The 18,072-nt window shown below is 35.0% G+C and overlaps 1 protein-coding gene across 1 annotated transcript; it reads right to left on the bottom strand.

The window, feature by feature from the left end:
* Positions 1 to 12,652: 12,652 nt before the first annotated feature.
* Positions 12,653 to 17,014, bottom strand: LOC149939180 (uncharacterized). The gene is made up of 3 exons (XM_090179024.1): positions 16,051 to 17,014; positions 14,969 to 15,905; positions 12,653 to 14,888 (listed from the first exon to the last, which is right to left on the bottom strand). Exons 1-3 carry the CDS (start codon positions 17,012 to 17,014, stop codon positions 12,653 to 12,655), a joined length of 4,137 nt encoding a protein of 1,378 aa, XP_090035150.1.
* Between the last annotated feature and the right edge of the window lie 1,058 nt (positions 17,015 to 18,072).

Raw genomic sequence — 18,072 nt, 5'->3', positions numbered from 1 at the left:
CTCTAACCTTTCATCATCCGGATACCCTATATTTATATATTTAATTACCAAATTCATCATATCAGAAAATCCTAATGGGTCTTGATACGCGGATATTACGTATCTTTTATAAGATGTATCCATTCGCATTGAATAGGGAAACTAAATCAAAGAAATAAAAAGTGACACGTTAAACACTGTACAGCAAACTCCTCGCTGTTTCACCATATATCCAAAAACTACAAGTTCTGTTCGCGTATATATCCAAAGTTAGGATCGAATCTGTTTAATTCTATGGCACATGAACGACTAACCTCTAAGTATACTTCTTCCCCAAAAAATTTAAACGCGCCTTTTATTTTTGTTTGCGAAATAACTCTTCCCATGAGGTCACTACTTTTTAGGAAATGACTCAAATATTTGGTATGCAAAATAATAAATTAGACAAAAATATAGGAATCAAAATGGACAAACTAAGAAAAATAAATAAATAAATGAAATACGTAGATTTATCTAATTAAAAATAGTTTTAATCGTGTTCTTGGCTTTAGCAGCAGAAATATGGGGTAGTGCAGGGCCTAAAACAAAGATAAGTTGCAGAAAGAAAGTTATTTGCGATGTGGCCTTTTCTTGAAACGTTAATATTTTATTTTTCCGTTTTTGCAAACTGGAATAATCAATTGTTTTTACAGGGAAATGCCCGATAAAAGGTGAAAACAAAAATAGACAATTGAAAATTTAGGTACTCTGATTACTGTGTATTTGATTATACTTCAGTTGAAATGACCTTTAAAACAAAATGTGTTTTGTAAAATGTTTTAGGTATTATCGTAGTTAAATATTACTATAGGTAGCTGCGTAGGTATTTATACGGTCTAAAATCAAATGATTGTTTTAAAAAGTTTTTGATTGCAATCGCTTCAATGTATGTATAAATATGTAGTAATACGAATGAAAACCAAATGGATATTCAATTTGATAATATCAATTAAATTCTAGAAATACTTTTCTACTGCATGAAAATTGTTAACAATTTATAACGGAAAATGCTTAAAAAATAAAAATAAAATTGATAAAAATAAGCATTGTTTATCTAAATTAATTAGTGGAATTCAGAAAACTACATGAAAAAGACCTAAAGACTTTAATTGTGATAGATACTTTTTACCTCCCTCTTCATATATCATTTTTAATGTCATTTTCTCTAATATTTTATGATTGAAAATAATAATAATAATAATCAGCTAGGCTAATACCCAAGGCACCACCCTAGGCCTAAGTCATCGAGCGACTTTTAAAGCCTTTAATTCAGTTGGCAAAGTTCAATGCTATTCAAAACGATTAGAATGATTAGTGTTCTGAAATCAAATGTTCTATTTTCCAGTTATTGTTTTTATTGATTCTTAATTAAATACAAAATTGCTACAAAATATCCAATTTTCAGGAACTAAGCTCAGGCCATGTTTAATGAAATAAAAAGGTTTAATAGCAATAATCAGGTACAGTTACATTTTAGTATACTGGCTTTATGGTGCCCAAAAAGAGAAGTGACTAAAGTAAGAAAAGACGCTTGCCGCCAAAAAATGTGAGGAGGGGGAGAGGAAAGTGACTTAGGAAATCTAACATGCGCCATCGCCATCTTTAGGCTAGTTGGGAACTAAAGTGATAACAAAGGTATGTTGTTACTATTTAGTTTTAAATGTATGACGGTGAATATTAAAATAAGTATTACTGTTTTTATTGTATAAAATACTAAGCCTTAGCGTTATTGGTAGTAGTAGGTAACTAAAACTTAACGCTTTTATTTCCAAGATGGCCGCCAAGATGGCCGCCATAACACCCCCCCAAAATATTTTCCAAAAACAAAATTTTTGTCCTTGGAAAAATCGAAAAACATATTTTTAATCTCAACTTTCACCTTGAAGATGATCTTTGACCTCGACGCTCGAGCACTGTCTACCCCCCCTAAGCCTCGGTCTATACTCCCAACAAGTTTGGTCACGATCGGACAAGGTCGGCCCGAGATATCGGCGGTAATATGTGACCCCCCTGATTACGTCAACTTATTTACTTTTGGTGTCACTTTTTTCGTTTTTTCGTTTTTTCGCCATTTAAAATGCTAATTAGTTATTTGCGAGATGGGGAAACGAATTCGCGACCTTCGCTTTATATCCTTGGCGGTTTTGGCCCCACCCAAAATACTTTAAACAACTAATAAACGTGTCTAAACTTGCGATAATAACTATTTCTATAAATAATGATTGTTTTTACATTTAAAAGTCAAAGGATATGTGTAAGCGTAAGACGTCTCAAAAATCGAGCTCTTTAAAGGTTAAAAAAATGAAGTTATTTATGGGGAAACCAGAAATTAAATGCAAATCGCCTAACGAGAATCCTTGTTATTATAATGAGCCATGTCGCAAACACGCTTTTAATTTCTTTGATAATTTAAACTTTAGTGTTAAATGCTGGATTTGTCAAGAACAATATCTTGACAAGACAATTTTTAAGCAACACTTAATGGATCACTTATCGAGTAGTTATAAAAATCAAATTCGTATTGATGTTTGCGATTGTCTTCATTCAAAGAAACCAGAATATACAACCAAAGAAGAAATATTAGACGATCAAATTAATGATTATTTGAACGAGTTTAACGTAAAACATCAAGAATGGCTCGACAAGTTTGTTAATGGTACTGGAACTCCAAAGAAAATTCATCGTAAAAAAATACAACTGTTATTAAGAGTGAAGAAACTTTAAATTCAACAATGAAATCAAATATTGTATTTCCACCGGACTTTGTCATGCCATCTGATGAGCAGATGGAAGCTATTATTTTTTTCAAGAATATTGTAAAAATAATCAAATTTTAACTCTTAATCAAGTTGAAACGCCCTTTGAGGTTTTGGAAAATCTTGAACAAACTTGTCAAATGATTGAAAATATGTGAATAAAACTGATTTTCTAATAAATATATTGTTCTTATTTTTCCTACGTAAAATAGATATTTTAACTCTATCGTGTTAAGGTTTAGCGTGGTAGATCGGTAGCGTTGCAGGATGTTATTCAAACAGTCTCAAGTTCAAATCCCAATCCTTTCGATCTATTACGCTAAATCTTTTTATTAGTATAAAACGAGATGTCGCCCAACTAAACTGTCATTATAAAGATGTCAAGTTTCGTAGTATTTCTCCCTTCGAACGCATCACCCGATATTTACCCGGAAAATACGCCTTCTAACTTTAAAGTACAGTTATCAAAACCTTTAAATTTTAACAATGAAATATGGTCTTGTGCATTAGCAGAAATAATTCTTCCTGAAACTTATTCGAATATAACAAATGAGTATTCGCATTTCCAAGTAGGACACGTGTCAGATGTTATTTCACCCGAAGAAAATCAATGGGATTATATTAAAATTGAAATTCCACCCAAACGTTACGAGGGTGATCAAGACCGAAATAAGAATAATATTCCAACATCTCTTCAAAATAATATACTCAACGAGTTTGCTAAAACTATTGAGGACAATCAAACACTTAAAGGAAAAATACAAATAAATACGGTAAAAGCAGATGAAAACGAAGACAGTTCAAAATTAAAAATACAGTTACAAAAAGATGTGCAAGTAAGAATACCTCAAGCATCGCCCCTGGCGTCTGTTCTGGAATTTCGAGAACATGATTTTGTCGACAGTGATTATCTTTCTAATTATCCTCTCTCGAATCACGCCAAAACTATTTCTTTAACTTACGCAACAAATTTTATCGAAGTACGAATTAAAAAAGCGTTAGTTGTGAATAAATATCAACAAAAATATTTACCACGACAAATTCCCGTGGAAGAAATACAATCACAACCCAGGAGAAAAAAAACAGAAAATTAACAAGAAACCGAAACTAAAACTAAAAATGAAAGAAGAAGAAAAACCAAAACTTGAACCAAAAACAAATTTAGAAGAAAAGTCAAATTTGAAACCAGAAGAAAATCTAAACAACATTTTACCAACAGAACCTTTAATTCCAAATATTAATGGAGACGTCAACCAACCAAAAGTTTTAAATCCTTCCGAAGAAAATAATTTACCAGCCTGTTATTAAACAAATACAATGGAATAATTACGCAATTGTGTTTGAGGCGGGCAGATATGAGGGAGAAAGACAATATAATAATGAAATTCAACCGTTCACATTACACTTAATTATACGTGATTTATTAGAACGATGTAAACCAAGACAGTTTGATGGATTAAAAACCGCGATATCGTCCGATGTTGAAGATAATTTATATTTTAATTTAGAAATACCGGTAGGGATGGAAATTAAATTTCAAAATCCATTAGCAGACCTTTTTAAAATTCCAACAGACACTTATTTTACGGGTATTCAAAAATTTGGCCCGTTAAATAATTTAAATAATATTACTTTTAATTCGCGTAACAATTTTATCGACATACGTATTGAGACTACAAAAATACCGCAATTTGAGCAGGAAGATTGGGCTTTTTACTCCATATCAATTATCCAGCCTTTTTTATTTGAAGGTCAGAGAGATGATTTTGGAAATATTATCCCATTATCTTTGCATAGGCAATTAAAAAACGAGATTCAACAAGCTACAAACTACCCCCCTTTGAATCGGTACGAAATTAGTTACGCAATAGAAGAAATTAATCGAGGTCATTACTTAAGAATTTCATTCCCTAAAGATCTACAGATTGCCTTCACCGGAAGATTAGCAAATATTTTTAATATAAACGCGCCAGAATTTCAAAATGGTGTAATTAGCAGTCAAAATCCTTTAAAATTGTATGAGGAAAAATTTATGTCAGATGAGGAATCGGTTATAGATTTTAGGTATAATAAAAATATTCCATTTGAAGCCCCTAACTGGGAAAATGACAGTTATACGTTTGAACGTAATTATTACGAGTCTGATAAGGATTTAAGTGGGAATTTTATACCGTTATCTCTTCATTTCAAAATTTTTAATGAACTTCAAAAATATTTTGATTCGCATATCTCACTTAAGGCTGGATTTTTTATTTTCAAAGAAAATGGAAATTATTATTTTCAAATTGAATTATTGAGTGGCTTGGAAATTAAAATATTCGGTCCTCTAGCAGACCTCTTACAAATTGAGTACAAAGTAGATTATATCTCCTCAGTTTATAAAAGCAAAGCATTAGACCCACTTCAAATTAGATTAGAATTAGATAATACGGTTAATTTTATAATTTTTCGAAACGATTTAAACAGAGTTGAGAATAGTCGACGACAAAAACGTGATATTGATTTCAACAATTACGAACATGGTAAAAATAATAAACTAAATATTGTAGACAAATTCCATTGTCGAATTCCAACTGGTGTTTACCACACTATTGATGATGTTTTAATTGCAATGAAACATTCATTACCACATCAGAGTTGGGCTAAATTCGAGTTTAATTTAAATTCAGATTCGACAGTTTCAGTTAAAGGTTTGGGTGGAAACAGTTTTTTAACCTTTCTAATAGATAACCCCAAACTCGGGCAAATGTTAGGTTTTTCAAACAATCAAATTGAAAGACCTCTTTTTAACGAAATAGGTATGTACCCCGCAGATCTCAACCACGGAATATCTGGAATTTATGTCTATACAAATATTATACAACCTATAATTACAGGCCACACTAATACACCCCTGCTGAGAATTATCAAATTAAACGAAAATAAAAATCAAGCGCAAGTTGAAAGATTTCATTTTTTAGACTATTTTCCAGTTCTCTACGATCAAATACAAACTATAGAAATTTCTTTAAGGTCGGATTACGGTGAACTCCTGCCATATAAAACAGGCAAGACTATTATTAAATTAATATTTAAAAGACTGGATGCTTAGTCTAAAGTACACTTAAAACAAGCTCATCATGGAAAGATATTATCATCATTATGTACAAACAGGACGCGGATATAACGTCTTTCGAGGAAGCCAATATCAGACTGGTCGTGGATTTGGGTCAATTTTTAAAAGTTTAGCAAGATTCGTAACACCTCTTTTTCGACCCGTAGCTAAATCACTCGGTATTCAAGGGTTGGTTATGGGGAAGAGAATTATGGACGATGTTGTTGCTGGTCAAAATTTTAAGGAGTCGTTAAAAAAAAATAGTAAAATTGCTGGAACAAATCTTTTAAATAGTCTCGGTGATACCATATTAAATAAACAGAAAGGCTCTGGAGCTCGGAGAGTAAAGAAGCGCAAATCAAAATTACGCAATAATCAAAGAAAACGCAAGAGAACAAAAACCGATTTTCTTGACTAAAGCATTATGCCTCAATTTGAATCTATGTGTTCAGAGTTAGAGCTTTTTAACGAACCCCTGATTAATGGCAATATTGAGGGGAAAACATTTGTAGATTATTTCCCTATAGCTCCCTTGTCTAATGCTACACAGATTGATTTTTCTATCCCCGGGGGAGATTATTATATTGACATGTCAAACTTGACGCTTAAAATTCGAATTCGGGTTAAAAAAGAACAAAACGGTGTTTTAATAGATATTTCAGCAGCCGAAAAAAAAGTATCACTATGTAATCTTCCATTGCATTCTATTTTTAGCCAAATAGACGTGTTTATGAATGAGACTTTAGTACAATCTAGCAACAACTGCTACCCATATTTAGCATATTTAGCAACAGTTTTAAATTTTGATAAGGGAGCCAAACAATCTTACAAAACCGCCGAGGGTTATTACGAAGACGGGTTTTGCGACCCAACGCTAGCGTTTAACGATGTTCATAAGGATAAAAAAACAATGGAATTTTAAAAAGAAGTAAAGATATTGCTGGATCGAAACTTTGTGAATATATGGGAAGACTTCATGTAGATTCTTGTAAAATAGACAAATTTCTTTTAAACAAAGTGAATTTAAGAATTCGACTCTTGAAAAATTCCGATGAATTTATAATTATTTCACAAGAAGATGTTAATATCAAATATAGATTATGTATCGAAGATGCGGTTCTTAAGGCTAAACATATTCTCGTAAATCCAGATCTACAGCTGGCACATAATGCGATATTGCACAAACAGAGAGCTTTGTACGATCTAACACAAACTGTTGTTAACACTCTGACAATTTCAGCAGGCGCGAGCGATTTCGTGAAGTCAAATATTTTTTTAGGTAAAATTCCAAATCGGGTAATAATCGGAATGGTAAACAATTCTGCTTACAATGGCGCCAGTCGAGAAAACCCCTTTCAATTTAACCATAATAATCTCTCGTTCTTAAAACTTTCATTAGATGACCAGAATGTCCCAGAAACTGCTCTAACTCCAGATTTTAATAAAAATCTCTACACTAGGTCATATTATTCACTATTCTCGGCAATGGATTTAATTGGAAATAACTCTGGTAATTGTATTGATTACGAAAATTATAAAAACGGTAATACATTATTCGCGTTTGATTTAACTTACGATTCCTCGGCAAACTCTAACAATCTCTCAATTCAACGAAATGGTAGTTTACGGATGGTAATGAAGTTTTCTTCCCCCTTAACTAATATTCAAAACATAATTATTATTGGAGAATACAAAAACCGATTTGTCATTAACCAAGAGCGTCAAGTTACGTATATTACGGAATAAAATCAATCAACGAGGGCAAAGATTGTTTAGTTGCTTCGTGAAATCGTAGTTGTAAAGATGTCTCGAACTCACAGTCTCTCACCTAAACAAGAAGTATCGGTGATAGGTTATGTTAATCCATCCATCAAAATTTACCGACTAGACACTTGCGCCGAATTTGAACTGAATTTGGAAGCCTGGCAATCTCTATTCACATTCGAAAAGGAAATAACTGATTTTTTTGAAGACCAAGTTGCTAGTTTTCACACCTGACTGCCTCTTGAAGGCTCAAAGATAAAAATCGACTGTTTCAAGGGACAAAAGGAAAAACTCGTGGATGTACGCGCTTGTGCCAGAGGAAAAAATCATCTATATCATCTTTTTTATTCAACAAATTATGGTTTTAATCTCAATCAAGCAGGGTGGAAAAGATTGAAGCATTGTAAACATACAATCGATCAGGAGATTAATTTAATTTTGTCGGCAAAAAATATTATGCGTGACATAATTGTACATGAGCTCACGGATAAAATGCTTGAAATTACCGAAAATTGTGAGAATCCACATTGTAAAGCTTCGATTACTCACGATCTCTCTTGTAAACTAGGATTTAGCACAAATTTTGAAGACCGAGTGGAAAATATGATATTATTAGCTATCCCCCAATTAAACTACGATCATATTGTTGTAAGATTCCAAAAGGAATTTGGTCTTGATCCCTTAATAGTAGAAAGTCAATTATATTTTGATATTGTTCAAAATGTGTCAAACTTAAAATGTGATTTAATTTATTAAAATAAAAACTTTTACTATAGTTTGTTTTTATTATTTCTATTCACACATTTAAAGATGGTGGTGTCAAAAACAGACAAACAATTACGTAAAGTTTATTACGATGTTGAAAGCCCATACAGTTATTCTGACAGTGTTACTTTAATTTCTTTTTCCGAAATTTTGGGAAATTTTTTTTAAAGTAACACTGTCAGAATAACTGTATGGGCTTTCAACATCGTAATAAACTTTACGTAATTGTTTGTCTGTTTTTGACACCACCATCTTTAAATGTGTGAATAGAAATAATAAAAACAAACTATAGTAAAAGTTTTTATTTTAATAAATTAAATCACATTTTAAGTTTGACACATTTTGAACAATATCAAAATATAATTGACTTTCTACTATTAAGGGATCAAGACCAAATTCCTTTTGGAATCTTACAACAATATTCTTTTTCCGAAATTTTGGGAAATTTTTTTTTAAAAATTTTCTCAGCAAACAACCAACCTACACACAGCTAGGAGGTTAAATTTTAAACGTACCAAATTTTATGTAACAACGATTGATGAGACATTTATGGCCGATTTATTAGACCTCCCTATTTTACAAACTTTTATTAAAAATTACCGTTATACGTTATTAGTTCAGGATATCTTAAGCAAATTCGTTTTTATTCTGCCAATTAAAAATAAAACCTCGAGCGAGATTCTGAAGGCCTTTAGAGAAATTTTCAAAAAACGGGTACCCCTTAATTTATGTACCGACTCAGGGTCAGAATTTCGAAACGCCCCATTTCGTGCACTCTTAAAGCGTTATAACATCCACCATTACCTCACGTACTCTGAGAAAAAGGCTTCTATGGTTGAGAGACTCGTTCGCACGGTAAAATCTAAAATTTTTAAAATAATTACCAAGACCGGCGATTTACAGTATCTTAATAAACTACCATTAATTGCAAAATCTTATAACGCTCGAAAACATTCAACAACGGGAATCGCCCCTAAAGATGTCAATAAAAACAATGAATCGGCAATTTGGGAAAAAAACTATGGCAAACTTAGTATGATTGGAAAGCCAAATTTAAAAATTGGGGATAAGATTCGATTAGCCGTTGCAAAAGCAACATTTGATAAAGCATACAGGGGAACGTTTACAGCCGAAATATTTGAAATTCATAGAGTAATTACGAGAGATCCCTGTATGTATATTGTGAAAGATTTAACCGGAAATATAATTAAAGGTGCTTTTTACGATCAGGAAATAGTTAAAATTCAAGTGTAGAGCGCTAAAGTCTTTATTCAACATTTTGTTAACCATGGGTAAAGTACACATTCTCCTGGGTCTCGCGATTGTAATATTTGGCGTTGGTGCAACAATAGTAAGATCCGCGATGAAATTTAAAAAAAGAATTCCCGAATACAGCTTAGATATTGGAGTTTGCGACAAAGCCTACGATCTAGGAAGAGACACGTACCTCGTAAAATGTAACGAGACTTTCGACGTGCGACATTTTAAAAAAGAAGAGGGTAGTTTGAAGCCATCTATCAGGGGAATCAACTTAACAAAAGATCAATATGAGAAATTATGCATTTTGACAGTGACGTGAAAGATGAACACTAATCAAATCCAATCTATACTTAAGTGTGACCCCCGCTCGAGAGATAAATTTATCGGAGTGTTTCCCGCTAATAGATTACCAAAAGTTCCAATTAAAAAAAAATCATATTATTTCGTAATCAACACCGATCCTGATACGCTTCCAGGGTCTCATTGGACGGCTGTTTACAAATCGGGCAACACTCTGGACTTTTTTGTTCTCTAGGAAGATCACATCGTGACTATGAATTTTGCTAGAGCGATATAGCAAGCGTATTCAATTCAATACTCATAAATTTCAATCAAATAAAAGCCAAAACTGCGGACCTCATGTTATTTATTTTATAACCTCGAGATGTATGGGGATTTCTTACAGTAAAATAATTAACGAATTGTATAATTTCGATTTAAAAAGAAATGATAGTTTAGCGTTGTTGAATATATGTATTCATTTGATGAAAGAGTGGAAACGAAATAAATCGATTTGTTTAAAATAAAAAAATGTTTATTTATTTCACACATAATTATTTTTACACATTTTTATTATTCTTGCCAACGAGAAGGAGGCCGGGTGTGTCTTTTGGGCCTTGGAGATTTTTTAGGGGATGGTAATTTTAATTTTTTTTGCGGCGATATTGGAATGCCACCAACAGCACCCTCCTCCAAAGATAGCTCTCGATCCCAATCATCTTCCTTGCTTAATTGACTTCCAATATCGGTATTTTCTAAGTATTCTTCAAATATTTCATTTTCTCGATTTAATGGTTTATGCATTCTATCATCAGTAATTGTCTTTTGTTGCTTAACAATCGGTGTAGATGCTTTCCTTTTCCAAGATTCTACAGTCTTTAAAAAACTCGGGAATTTCCTAGTTTGTTCATTTTCTCTCTCGCTGAGATAGTCTATCATTTTGCGTGTCATAGTATTTAAACGCAGCTCTGCAGCGTCGCCAGCGTTAACTCCCTCGGGCGTTTTGAAGGGTGAATAAATTTGCGAGGTGAACGGGGAATTTAATGGAGCAACAGGTACGGGTGCTTGAAAGTTTGTAATTTCAACTTTAGGTACCGGTATCGCTTTTCTCATTTCCCGGGCCTCGCTCAGTATTTTTAAAAATTCTCGTAATTTGGAACGACTGTTTAAATTAGAAGATAATATATTTTGCAACTCATTATCTAATAAGTTATAATATGTTTCCTGGGGAGAAACAAGCTGTTTATTTTCTTGAGATATTTGTCCGACACTCGATGCGGGAACTAAAATCATTTTTTTCATTTTATCTTTTATTGAATAAATTGGCAATTAAAGGAACAATAGAGCCTAATAAAGCCGGTATGAAGAATCCCGTACCTTTCTGAATTATTAGAGCACGCTTCTTTTTTTGCGAAATTTTCGGACTGGCTAAAAACCGTATTGTTTTTTTATATTTAGAAAGTGTTTTTTTTGGCTTTAGATAATATAATTCCACCCCCTTTCAAGTTTTTGCAAACGGTCTGTAAGGCTTTTAATTGCGTTGGAGAACTGTTAGCTAATAAATTTTTACGTATCCCTCCTTTAGATTTATACAATAAATTTAAATATGGATAGTGTGTTTTAAACCTGTCAGAGGGATTTGCAATAGGAGTAGTTTTTTTACGTACTGTCTTTTTTGGTGTCATTTTCTTTAATGAAGTTGCTAATAATATAGTAAATTATTTATTATTGGAAAAAACTACCATTTGTGGTCCGTTTTGATTAAATGTGTACGATCTTAATCGTAAGCTATCTGGAGTGGTGACAGATGTGTCTTTAAATAGGGAATTGTAAGGTTCTCTAGTAGCCATATCGTAGGCCATTTTAATTATTTTTGTATTATTTGGAGATATTTGATTGGCCAGATATTGGATTTGACTTAGATCTCGAGGAGATTTAAACAGATTTAGATATGACATATTAAGAGAGATTAAACGAGATTGTTTGCCTCGGGGAAATAGGGTTTGTGAGATTAATACGACTGAAATTTCATAATTATGACTGTCTATGGTAACCAATTTAGCAATTTGATCATTTTTGTAAAGTTCTTCTGCTAAGTCATCAATAATAAGTAAGGAATTTCTATTTGATTCCCAGAACTCGCTGTCCATTGGAGGAAGTCCTTGAATAAACTCTATATCGGTTAAAAACTGAGATAAATCATGGTAACCTGATTGCCAAACCGAATAACAATAAATAATTTTAATAGGAGGTTTATCGATTAATTCATTCCTCCATCTAATTAGTGAGTTCGTCTAAAATGATTTGCCTGACATAGTAGGTCCTGACACCATCATTCGAAATGGTGAAAGAAATTTTATATAAGACATTACTGTTTAAACAAAAACAACATACTACGTATTTTGTTAGTACATTGACTGTTTTATAGAATATATGTAAAAATAAACAAACACATTTTAAATTTAAAAAATTATTTTATTAAAAGTATAATGTTTCTTATCAAAACCATTCCTTCACCAGTTATATAAACTTCATAATAACATACAAAAATAACATTTTTGAATAAAAAATAAATCATAATATCTGCTTCACCAAAAAAATTATTAATTCCCGTTTTTTAGTAAAAATTCAATTTTCGAAGTTAAAATTTTAAATCTTAGGTTATTTAAAAATAAAGTATTTACTCGATTTTCGGAAGAGATTTCATTTACGATAACTATGTTGTTAAATGACACCTGTTTTGGGGCTCGAATTTTGGCCAAGTGTTTTTAGGTCCCCTGAGGAATTCTGGACCCTCCCACCAAGTTTTATTATCAACGAAGTTTTCGGCTTTGATACCTCTGCTAGGTAGAACAGCCGGGTTGAGAATTCCTGGGCAATGGTGCCAACGTTCCTTGTCCGTAAGCTTTTGTATCTCGCTAACTCTATTACTCACAAAGGGCTTCCAATGTTTGGTGTCATCGTTAATCCAAGCTAAAGTGACGGTTGAGTCCGTCCAAAAATATGTGTCTGCTAAATTTTCCTCGAACGTACCTTTGACGTAATTTGTCAATCTCGCTCCTAGCACGCAACCCATTAACTCGAGTCTAGGTAAGGACAACTCCTCGTCTTTAATTGGGGTGACTCGGGTTTTCGCGGTTACTAAGCTTACACCTACTTGACCTGAATCAGTGGTGTACCTAATATAAACCGCCGTAGCGTATGCCTTTTTGCTAGCGTCTACGAAACAATGTAACTCCTGGCTAGTTATTTCCCCGCTCGCTGCTTTAAGGTAATGCCTGTTAATTTGGATTTTATTTAACATTGGTAATTCTTGGGACCAACTAGCGAATAATTGGCTTTTTTCCAGGGAAAGCTGATCATCCCAGTCTGCCTTGCATTCCCATAATTTTTGAAAAAGCATTTTTGCCCTAATGGTGTAAGGTGACAACAGACCAATTGGGTCGAAAATTTTGGAGATAAAGCTAAGGAGGTTTCTTTTGGTCAATTTTAAATTCTTTAGAATTTCGATTAAATCATTCATAACGAATGAGAAAATATCTTTTTGGTGGTTACATTTCATACCTAAAATTTTGGTATCGTCTGTCGCTTTAGTCTGCTCGAATAAATTATCTCCTTTATTATCCAAATGGTTTTTCCAAAGTTCCCTTAATTCTTCCGAATTTGTTCCCCATTTCCGGAATTTCATTCCAGCTCCCTTAACTAGCTTCGCCACGCCTGTTAACGTTGCAAAGGCCGTTTCTACATTTTTCTCTCCACCCGTCAGATCATCTACATATAGGTCATTGTTTAGAGTTTCCGTAACCCTTGGATCAACATTTTCCGACTTTTGGACATGGTACTTAATTGTGCAAGCTAGTAAAAATGGGCTAGGCTTTACTCCGAAAGGGACTCGAGTCATTCTCAATGTGCTAAACTCATTGGGTTTAACTACTCCATTTTCTTCCTTACTCCATAGAAATCGCACGGAGTCTTTATCGGGGGTATCTAAAGCTACTTGCAGAAAAGCGACTTCTATGTCAGCGACCATTGCTATTTTGTTTCTTCTAAATCTTAAAAGTAAGAGAAGTAGATCGGGGTTAAGATTTGGACCAGGCGCTAGGCAATCGTTGAGAGAGGGGTTTCCATATCCATGCGACGACGCGTCGTATACTATTCTAAGCTTGGTGGTTTGCGCTTTCTCTCTTACAACACCTTGATGAGGCATATAGTAGGTTCCTGGGGGTCTCATTTTGACCTCGCAGGGGGGTACAATTTCCACTATACCCTTTTTAAGCTGATCATCGATGATGCCTTTGTATTCTAGGTAGTACTTTGGGTCTTTTTGAAACCTCTTTTCTAGTGTTTGCCATCGTTTCACAGCTTGCCCATAGTTATCTGGGAGGGTCTCCTTACTCGTTTCCCAAGGAAATTTCACTACATATCTATCCCCATTGTGATCTACATTTTTGAAAAACGTAGCTACTGTTCTATCATTGGTGTTTTCTTTAATCTCCCTTCTGTCAATGCCTAGACTTTCTAGGTCAAAGAACGATTTTAAAGTTTCGTTAACTCTTTTTTGGCCAAGGAACACCAACATGGTTGATACTGCATTGTTGTTTTTTCCATTTAAAGGACTACATTTTTGGCCCTGAATACACCATCCTAAAACGGTTTCCGTGGCTACCAAAGAACGAGTAAATGTCTCAGTTTTTCCCGTTACCAACTCCCAATAATGGTCGGACCCTATCAGTATATCTACTTCCGGATCGACTGAATTTGAGCCTTTGGGTTCATCTGCTAATTGTAAATTTTTGGATTTCATTAATTGTTCCAAACCTTCATCTATTTGGGTAAATGTGTAACAGATAAACGGTACTTCTAAAGCTATAATTTCAGCTTTTTGATTGGGGTTTTCCCTGTTCTCTAAAGTTACTCTGACTAAGTTTACCGTGCGTTTCGAAGAAGTTTTGCTACCAAAGGTAAATACTTCTTGATTATAAAGTTTTCCAACAATAGGCAAATTTAATTTTTTAGATAATTCTTGCTTTACAAAGCTAGTTTGGCTTCCACCATCAAAAAGCATTTTGCTTCCTCTACATTTCCAGGGCTGGTGGGGTCTCTAATAATAGCTAGAGCGGTTTGCATAAGGACTTCCCTTTGAAGGTTCTTACCTGGCGATATCGCTGAAACCATTGCCTTCTTTTCATTCTCTTTTCTCACTTCCGGTTTTTTATGGTAAGGGTTATTTTCGCATACGGCGAAATTGTGCTTCCTTTTACAGTTTCTAAATTTCGACCTACAGTTTCTGAAGACGTGACCCAGGCGTAAGCAAATGTAACACCTACCACTATCATTAATTATAACTTGCTTTTGATCACAAGTATAATTCGGGCAATTATTGGTTCTATGGCTATCATTTTTGCAGAAAATACAAAATATAAAATCCGAATTTGGTGAGGACACAGTGAGGGTGGAAGCGGAGGATCTAGATTGATATCCACTGTTCGCATTTTTAACCCTGGGTCTATTTAGATCATTGTCATTATTTTTTAAGAGCTCGACTTTTCCCGGCGCTACGCTAAGCAACTTATCCATTTCTCGACTTTCTATTTGTTGGCGTACAAAATTAAGTAATTCATCGTCGTTCCATTCTATATTATGATTGGGCGTTATTTGAATGCAGAAAGCGGTCCTAATCTCATTTGGCAGGCACCTAAGCAGAGCCGGACAAAGAAACGAAGCCTTTTCGGCCGTGTTAACCCCTAGCGCTCTCAAACTTCGTAGGCTTGTCTCGCAAGTGTCTAATAAATTTCTAAGCTCTTTTAAATTATGGGCGCTAGCTACTGGCTGAATATCTAGAAGTTTGTTTATGTGGGTGTGGACTGCCAAATCTCGGCGATCATATCGCTTTTTCAGTAATGCTATTGCTTGGTCGTAGGAATCATCTATTTCTTCGAATCCGATTAGCGCTTTCAGAGCGTCTCCCTCTAGATAAGACGTGAGATATATAAATTTTTCTACCTTCTCGAGATTTGGATTTCGGTCAATGGTAGCTTTAAATCTTCCCCAAAAGCTGTTCCATTTTGAGATGTCCCCGCTGAATTTAGCGATGGTTAACTGTGGTAGGCATACCTCGTGGCTGGAACTGGTTGTGGGTTGGATACAACCAGGGTTTCCTGAAGAATTGGTGCCAGGCGGTGGGAAAATTCCGGTGTGTTGCAGAGGCGATGGCGGTGGTGCGAAGACTCCGGTGTGTTGCGGAGCCGATGGCGGTCGTGCAAAGACTCCGGTCGGTTGCGGAGCCGATGGTGGTGGTGCGATGACGCCGGTGTGTTGCGGAGCCGATGGCGGTGGTGCAAAGACTCCGGTCGGTTGCGGAGCCGATGGTGGTGGTGCGATGACGCCGGTGTGTTGCGGAGCCGATGGCGGTGGTGCAAAGACTCCGGTTGGTTGCGGAGCCAATGGCGGTGATGCAAAGACTCCGGGTTGGTTGCGGAGCCGATGGTGGTGGTGCGACGACTCCGGTGTGTTGCGGAGCCGATGGCGGTGGTGCAAAGTTTGGGTTCATCGGCAGTTTAACTGTGGTGGCTGATGAATAACTGGGTACGGATAAGGCCTGACCGTGGGTTTTGCTGATGATTCTTTTGACGATGATTTTTATCTCGGATATCTCCTCGCGTCGTTCTAGGGCGCCATCTGTTTCTTCCTCCATTTCGACTTCGTCTTGGATGAGGGCTTCCACTCGGGCGTCACTTTTAATTAGATCGTCTTCCCTCTCTAGTAGGGCGGTCAAGGCATCTTCGTACTTTTCCAATGGCGTTGTTGAGTCGAGGAGTAACACTTTGATTTGGTTGATTTTCCTCGTGGCGGCTTTTCTAGCGCTAGTTCTGATGGACTTGGCGAGCTTAATTTCTTTCGAATTGGTAGGTACGTAACTCGGTATGTTGGCTGGGTTAGGAACGTTGTTATACCCGCCTCCACTGGTGGTTGGATCCGCGGCGTTTATGGTGATTACCGTGGTGTTCGGATCCGAGGCGTTTCCGGTGGTATCGGTGGTCTGGTTCGTCCCTACAACGGCATTTGTATCGGCAGGCATGATGATTTTCTAACGTTATTTCGCGACAGAATGGTTAGCTATCTTCAGTTGTCCCGGGTTTCGGCACCATAAAGAAAATTGGATGAGGGGGGAGTGCCGAAGTATGGAAATCAGATTCCTTTGGTGGACTGTTTTCTTTTCCTATGCTGGGTTCGTTGGGGAGAGCGAACGTCGAGCTAATATTCCGGACTGAAACATTATATTAGCTATGCGATAATACGTCGAAATTTTAGTTTCAACCATCCATGGATCCCGATTTACTCAGACAAGCCGTTGTGGTGAAAATAAATCTGCCAAATTTCCGTTATAACTGTTATTTTTAATTTCGATAAGACTCCTCTTTTTGAAACAACTTTTCAATTCAAAACGTACATCGAGACTGACTCGTTACATATCACGAGGAGCGCGCTTGCTCGCGTAATAAAAGGCAGTCTTTTTATATACAATACATATACATTAATTTTATTTACTGCGCGTACAAATACTAAGAATATGATACAATACATTTACATGTACATTATCCAATTAAGTGACACGTTATAATTTTCTACAAGCTAAAACGTTCTCAAACTGTTTATAAAATCAAAAATAAACGTGGGAATAATATTTGGTTTTTATCATTGAAATCTTGACTAAAAAAATATGTCAAGTTAGTTCTTGTCCTTGGGCTCCAGATTGTTGCACAATAGTTAAGGAATACGCCACTATTCCAACCAAGATAATTTTTTCGTGGTCTCTGACGAATTCTTTGGTCCCCCACAGCCGCATTAGTGTATCGTTTCTATCGTTGAATTCTTGACGAAGACATTTGCGTTAAGTGCACTCTTTTCTTTGATCTCCAGTTTGTAGCACGATAGTTGACGCCGCTGTTCCGACCGATAAACTTGTTTCGTTACCTCTATTTTTTTACACATTTCCGACAGATTTAAGTAGAAAATTTACAATTAGCTTTAACTTCCTTTGAAATTGTCCTATATAACAGGAATTTTAGAACTATCTTTCAAAAATTATTTATCATCTAAAAGAATTGTATAAAACATGTTGATATCAGTGTAACA

The sequence above is a fragment of the Leiobunum rupestre genome, chromosome 6, assembly GCF_980474605.1.
Source record: "Leiobunum rupestre chromosome 6, qqLeiRupe1.1.hap1, whole genome shotgun sequence".
In the NCBI taxonomy this organism is placed as follows: Eukaryota; Metazoa; Arthropoda; class Arachnida; order Opiliones; family Sclerosomatidae; genus Leiobunum; species Leiobunum rupestre.
Note: the sequence above shows the minus strand (reverse complement) of the source record. Positions and strands in the feature narration are given on the sequence as shown.